The sequence below is a fragment of the Xiphophorus maculatus genome, chromosome 1, assembly GCF_002775205.1.
Source record: "Xiphophorus maculatus strain JP 163 A chromosome 1, X_maculatus-5.0-male, whole genome shotgun sequence".
In the NCBI taxonomy this organism is placed as follows: Eukaryota; Metazoa; Chordata; class Actinopteri; order Cyprinodontiformes; family Poeciliidae; genus Xiphophorus; species Xiphophorus maculatus.
Genome location: NC_036443.1, coordinates 15,211,965 through 15,219,237, shown reverse-complemented (window position 1 = coordinate 15,219,237; position 7,273 = coordinate 15,211,965). Strand labels below are relative to the sequence as shown.

General features: G+C 40.1%; 1 protein-coding gene across 2 annotated transcripts; it reads left to right on the top strand.

Annotated features, from left to right (window-relative positions):
• Positions 1-309: 309 nt before the first annotated feature.
• On the top strand, positions 310-6,980 carry LOC102221171 (glycoprotein-N-acetylgalactosamine 3-beta-galactosyltransferase 1-A-like). 2 transcript variants are annotated; one of them, XM_023325214.1, is made up of 5 exons: positions 310-547; positions 954-1,087; positions 2,835-3,090; positions 4,804-5,468; positions 6,091-6,980. In XM_023325214.1, exons 3-5 carry the CDS (start codon positions 2,880-2,882, stop codon positions 6,439-6,441), a joined length of 1,227 nt encoding a protein of 408 aa, XP_023180982.1. In that variant the 5' UTR covers positions 310-547; positions 954-1,087; positions 2,835-2,879; the 3' UTR covers positions 6,442-6,980. The 2 variants fall into 2 exon arrangements, with proteins under 2 accessions (XP_023180982.1, XP_005815392.1); XM_005815335.3 differs by lacking the exon at positions 954-1,087.
• Positions 6,981-7,273: the final 293 nt, after the last annotated feature.

The following is a 7,273-nucleotide window of genomic DNA, read 5'->3' as shown; positions in this document are numbered from 1 at the left end:
TTTTAAATTATGATTTCACTGAAAGGTTTAATACTGCCTATTCCTGGATCCAAACATCAATTCGTGTTGCTTGAGGTTAGGGCGACCTCCAGCGGTAAAGAGTTGTACAGCTACATGTTTGCCTCCATTTCTTTTCCTTTTGCATCTCGCATTTCTAATAAAACGTGTCTTGTTTACATTAAACAAAACATCGCATATCTAAAGCATAAACGAAATAAATAAATCTATACATATATTATGTACATATCTTAAACGTTGAAGCCTTCTTCCTTATGCGTCACTGTCTGTTAGCCAATGAGAAACCGCATATGCAGAGCTAAGCCGTGTGGGTTTTGAATGGTGTAAATCTGGACGCTGTGTGGCTTTTCTCACTGTAATCATCTTATTCAGCCACGCAAAAAAACCGCAGAGAACCTCAGTCATGAAGAACTGTTCGTTGGCTGAACGTGTGCAGCATTTACCGATGCGTTGTGTGCCCATTCGAGGAAACACTCACAAGCTTTAGGAAAGCAGTCCGTGTGCACAAATGACTGATCCCACAGCGAAGGTAATAAAACACACACACTGGATTTATATTGGTCTTTAGTCATCTGTGCAAATAGAAACATGATACTTTTGCTATTTCTGATTATTTACGGCGAAACGTGGAGTTCATTTTGTTTCTTTTGTGAGCTCATACCGCATGTCAGATTACTCACTATATGTGTATTTTCTTTTCTTGTGTGAGGATTCAAGTAAAAGACAATAAATACATGCAAAATAAATCCTTTCATTCCAAGAAAAAAATTATAATTGGGTTCATTGTGTTTATTGGGCTGCTTAGTTGACAGTAAATCATAATATTTTTAATTCAAGAAGCATCAAAAGTGAAGCTGAATTACATAAGCCACCTTTTCAGTTGCAATATGCAAAGTTTTTTAGAATCTCTTTGTAAATGAGTCTCTTTCTTTCAGCTGGAAATATGTAGTTGTACACTATCAGGCCATGACTCCCTAAGCCACAAAACTTCACTGGATTCCTGAAGGTGAAGCGTGTCTGACAGCAAGATGTTTGCAGCGGAAACTTTTGGCCTTCTCATAACTATTGTGTAAGTGCAGATAGGATTTGACATTTGGGATGAATTGTTGCTTTACCATTAGTTCTGTGATATAAATGTAACTGCATAAGTACTACAAGTCAAAAGTATTATTATTTTTTTTTAAAGGTGAAGACACACTTGTATATTAAGTATTTTAAGTTGTAAAGCCAGTTGCACTTTTTTCCCCCTGCACATAGCCAATTACTTTTGCTGGATTGCCAATATATCTTCCATGGGTTATTTCTGATAGTCATTATGACCACTGCAGATCAAAAGGACTCCAATAAAGCTGTGGTTGTGGAGAAGTTCGACTTGGAAATGACCCAGACGTCTCGCCGTGACCATTTGACCCTTTCCAAACTCTAACAGCCAAAAATTTACCTTTACTTTTTTTTTTTTTTTTTTTTTTTGCTCCAAACACATAATTTTAAGTCCAGTTTCGCAATGTGGGGAAGGTCAACAGTTAGTGTTATTGTTCTTGTCATTGTTTGAAAACCTGTCAAATGCAACTGTGGCAGAAAGCAGCAGGTGAAACAAGAAAACCCAGTTTGAGTAGAACATTTTTCTCACCACAAGCCTAACTTGACATGAGGGTAGTGTATAGTTTCTCAACCTTGGGAAACTGTCTCTATGATCAAGATTACAGACGTTAAAGCAATACGAGTAGGCATTGTTGAAGGAACGGTAAGTACGCAAAGTTTACTTATAAAACGCCTCTACCGATAAAGAGAGTCGCAAAGTCCTGTACAAGAGGGTTAAAATCAAACTCCAACAGTATAAAAGTGGTGACTTGTTGAGTCAAGGTTGGATAGAGTGGGGGGTGGATACATGGATTTTACCTTGGTCTGCTCTCAGATCTGCTGCTCCAGTCTGTCATGGAGAAGAAAGAACTTTGTCACAAAGGAAAACTCTCAATTTACCAGTTGGTCTATATTTTGACCCCGACCTGTTATGATGAGATAAGCATTGTGGTTGTTCTTGTAGATTTTCTGAGACTATCCAATGAGAGAAGGTCATTGATTCAGCACTTTCTAAGGGGGCAACTTGTGGAAACAATTTAAGAGTTTATCTGGTGTGGGTAGATTTAAATGTTTGTAAGTTGGTGAGTAGGAGAAGAATGGCAGGGAATCATAATATCTTGTATCTTCTACATGCTCCTTTTTGAACAAATGATGTAAAATTGCATGCCAATGGGCTTCATTATTTGTTTTCACTTTCTTTCTTCTGTCTTTATTGTTTGTTTGTTCAAAATAAAGAAATTGTCATCCATTGCTCTTAACACCTTGGGACAATGAGACAGTGCTTACACACCGACGACCTTTTCATATGTTTTTACATTTTTTATTTTATTTTTTTTAATTATTTTCTTAGGTGCCAGATTTAACAGTTGCTGTTTTCATGGACCTCTAGAGCTTAGGTGTCCAGCGTAAGTTACAATTGTGTCAGACCGAGACAAAAAGTTAACTTTCTTTTTAATACTGGAAATCCTAAGCTGCACCTGAACATGGCTTGATAAACAGCTAATCTTATTTCATAGTTCTACCCAGAGTTCCAACCAAAGGCATGCTGGTGTTTGGATCACTCAGGAGACTGAGTGATCTGGTGCAAAACTACAGAATGCTCTAAAGATGCATCACCCTATGTTATTGTCCATTGAACTCTTTAAGGAATAGAGATTTGCCAGATGAGGGTTTAATACTAATGAAATAATAAGATGCTCATCAATCTGATTAATTTGTGCTTTTGTTCCATGTAGGCATGCAATAAGTTGGGACTTTGCAGAACAGGAGAGATTTTCACCATGAAGGGCCCCAGCTCCAAATGGGCCTTCTCACTTGGCTTAGTGGTGGGAACCTGCAGTATGTACTTCTTCCTGCATCAGCTGTGGTTCGAGCGAAGCTACCCTGTGCTCTCTGAGGCTCAGGAGACAGCCACAGTAGCAGGGGAGCGGCCAACCATTTGGAGGAGAGAAGGAGGCGCACTCATCAACCTGCTCCACCCTCACCAAGCAGGTGCTGTGCATGCATGTTGTGGTAGATTTAAATGCTAAACGGCCATTGTGGTTCTTTTCTGTTGCTTTTTTAGTTAGCAAGACTGTCTACAGAAGGAAGCACTTGGTAGTTTAACTGTACAGACAAAATAACTCCTTTAAAATAAATAATCTTCTGAAGTTATCCAACTTAAGAACTGCAAGCCTCTAATTTGAACAAACACCCCGAAGCAAAGTTTAGAAAATAGAGGCTAAAAACTACTTAAAAATTGTCTCGTTGTAGAGTAATTATGGTCATCCCATTTTCCTGTTAGTCAATGAAAATATTATAACTGAAGAATTTCAGAGTACTGATTGATTTGACTTAATTAATAAAACATAAGATGGTGTGCTGTCTTGCAGAAGAATTGAACTACTTACCCTTTTACAATTTAAAACCACAAACTTCAGAGTTATTTATTGGGATTTTATGTGATACCAACAGAAAACTGTAAAAAAAAAATGGTTACATAGTGTCCTTGAACATCTAGACACCAATATCATTACCAATTTCAAGCTTAGTCAGATTAGTTAGAGAGCATGTTTTGTTCTCAATTAGATTTTGACCTCTGCTTTGACTGGGTCACTCTAACACATGATCTGAACGCCTGAATTGTCGCTGTGGCTGAATGTTTAATTACTTAATCTGCTGGAAGCTGAACCTCCTCCTCTGTTTGCAGCGTTTTACAGTCTGTAATAAGTTTCAGGGTGATGTGTTTTGGCAATTGGTTGCACAGGATGTAAAGGTAAAAAGGGCTAAACACATTTTTGATGAAAGGTTGTACTGTATATCTGCTGCCTTGCATCAAGAAGTTCCTGGTTTCAAATCCTGGCCCCTCATTCTGCATGGACTTTGCACGTTCCCCTTATGCATGCATAGGCTCTCACCGCCAGCTTCCTCCCACAGTCCAAAAACCGTGGCTGTTAGGTTAATTGGTCTCTCAAAATTCTCAGTAGGTGTGAGTGTGTGCTTGCATGGTTGTTCGTCCTGTGTCTGTGTTGCCCTGCGATGGACTGGCGACCTGTCCTTTGACTGCAGGAGATAGGCACCAGCTTCTCTCATGACCCTGCAAGGATAAGCGTGTTTGATGATGAATGGATGGATTGTTAAAAAATATTTTCCACTTCACAATTATGCAATACTCTTTGTCGATTGGTCACAATAAAATCCAAATGATATACATAAAGGCTGCTGGTAATAATGTGACTAAATGAGGTTAGGCTTAAGGTTTGCCTTATGAAATTGTAGAACCACACATACTGTGCTTACAGAGTAGGATTTGTCTTGGAAAATACAATTTTGGCTTATTTACTGGGAAGAATGAACTAATAACAAAGGTTTTTGAGCAGGAACTGATAATGGAGGTTTAAGTGAAGATGTTTTTCTTCTTTTTTTCACTGAAACTCCTTTGAACCGGGTAAATGAGAGAAACTCCCAGGGGAGAGATGGTTGGGAGGTGCTGTGTACATGACTGGAAAGATATATAAGAGTGCTTTAAGTTTCACTTCTGTCTTCCTTTTCTTAAATCACACGTTGATTTCTGAGCCTTTTTCTGATTTTCTAAATAAAATATCTAAAGACAAATGCGCATTTCTCTGATTGATTCAGCATTTCTCAGCGTATCTCCCTTTATCAGAACAAAAAATAATTTTCCTAAGCAGATTGTAACACTGGTGTTTTGTTTTCTGTGTCTAGATGAAGACAGCAAGGTGGCAGACATGCTGTTCCAGAGGGTTCGCATTCTCTGCTGGGTAATGACAAGGCCATATAACCTCGAGAGCAGGGCCAGCCATGTCCGAGCCACCTGGAGTCGGCACTGCAACATTGTGGTGTTCATGAGCTCCGTGGAAGACCCCTCCTTTCCCACTGTGGGGCTGGGCACCAAAGAGGGCCGCGACCAGCTCTACTGGAAAACCATCCGAGCCTTCCAGTATGTCTACGAGCATCACGTGAATGAAGCAGACTGGTTCCTTAAAGCTGATGATGACACCTTTGTGGTGGTCGATAACCTGCGTTGGCTTCTGTCCAACCACACTCCTGAAGAGCCTATCTATTTTGGTAAACGCTTTAAGCCGTACACCAAACAAGGCTATATGAGTGGAGGTGCGGGGTACGTGCTCAGCAAGGAGGCCCTTAGAAGGTTTGTCGAAGGTTTCCAGACCAAGGCTTGCACACACACCACCCCTGTTGAAGATCTGGCCTTGGGGCAGTGTTTGGAGAAGATGGGTGTTCTGGCAGGGGACTCTAGAGACACGTTGCATCGGGAAACCTTTCACCCGTTTGTGCCGGAGCACCATCTCACCACAAAGTTCTCCAAGAGCTTCTGGTATTGGAGTTATTGTTTCTACCCGATTGTTGAGGCAAGTCCCTTCATGTGCTATATCCGGTACTAGGGTTCAACGCTGTAAAGTGGAACTGTGGCAGTAACTCTTAGTATAACTAATCAACATGAAAGCCAATTACTGATAGTTCTCATTAGGCAGACATCCTCTGAGTGGATTATCCTTATTAGGAAAGGGCATTTCGGGTGAAGAAGCCATGCGGATGAGAGACTGCATGGAGAAATAGAAAGACTTCATAAATTCATTTGATTATAAGCTGAAATTCTTGGTCTAGCTTTCACTCCAATTATTTTCTGTGAAAAGTCAGATTTGTTTCTGATGAATGGAAAAGAACAAGCTGTTCAGTCAGATGTGAATCAATTTATGGAGGAAGATGCCAGTTTTTCTGTTTTCTTCAAACTAAAAGTGCAGTAACATGAACACAAACCCCACAGAATATTCATTTCATGCAATAATTGTAAGCATATGTTGGAGCAGCATACCAAAGTCTTCCTAATAGGAGAACGCCAATGCTCACTTTTGCATCTTGCTCATAAATTGCTGTTCTCGTGTGAGATTGGCTGACATTAAAATGCTAAGCATGATGTTTGTTGTGTATTCTATATGCTTGATATGCACTTTTCTTTTTGTGTTTTTTCAGGGTCCACAGTGCTGCTCGGACCTGGCCGTGTCATTCCATTATGTGGAAGCAGAGCTGATGTATACTCTGGAGTATTACACCTACCACCTGAGAGCTTATGGCTACGTACCACGCTACCTGCCCTCCGCGCACCGCAGGCCGAGACTGCACCCGCAGACGAAGATGGCCGCTGCTGTGAGCGTTACAATGTCTCAGGAGGTGATGGACACAACCAATCGCACAGCCCCTGTTCTGCTTGTGAACAGAAACCGAACCATAGAACCGACACTAGCAGAGAGGGGCAGGAAAGAAGATGCTGATTTTAATTTACCCATAAATAAGACTGTAAGCGCACAAGGCAGCCATCACTGATTCCAGACGCTGCTGAAGAATCTTCAACTGCTGTTTATCTGCTCTGGTTACAGCTTCTTCCACACCATGACAAGGTGATCAAAGCCAGAATGGAGACTTTTTGCCCTCAAAAGGTTTGCTGCTCTGTGAAGTATATTGGCCACGGTAATATTATAATACCCCCTTGGATATAATCTCAGAATATTTCACAGTATTTCTCAGACAGCGCTCCCAGTGGGAGTGGAGACAAATTAGTTACGGCTCAGTGGCAGCTGCGTATTGCCTGGGTATATTTTTACCTAACGTAAAAACATGCTTTTTGCTTAATCATGTTTGACTGCGCCTGGGTTTGTGACCAAATCAGCGATGTTGTAGTGATGCAGAAACATTTTCACTTATGTCATCATTAATTTTATGTTATTTTTCTTATTAAATGGAGAGCAGCAGTACATTGTGAAACTGTGAAGTATCCAGGATTTTTATGGACACTTTGATTTTAACTAATTAATTATGAACTTCTTTTTCTATTTTAACCTTTTAAACCACAAGCACAAATAAACTTTGAAATATTATGAGATCATGGTCATCTTTTTGTGTTGAATTCTAGTTTGTTTTCATTAGCAGCTCAATATTTAACGTGCAGAGCGATCGTGTTTGATACAGCAGCAACTGTGCTGCAGAGATGCTTTTTGACTGATGCAAAGCTCTAAAGTCCTAATGTGCATTTAAAAGCAAGCTGTTCTGTTTCAGGGTGGTGATAAACATAATTACATATTTTCAGTGAATCCCATCATGTGATGCCATATTGTTTGAATTTCCAAATCACGAGCTTGCAAAAAGATCACCATCATTA

Coding starts and splice junctions, on each gene's coding strand:
- LOC102221171 (XM_005815335.3), top strand. CDS start 527: ATGACTGATCCCACAGCGAAG. Junction 548..2,834: donor TGACTGATCCCACAGCGAAG/GTAATAAAACAC, acceptor TGTTCCATGTAG/GCATGCAATAAGTTGGGACT. Junction 3,091..4,803: donor GCTCCACCCTCACCAAGCAG/GTGCTGTGCATG, acceptor TTCTGTGTCTAG/ATGAAGACAGCAAGGTGGCA.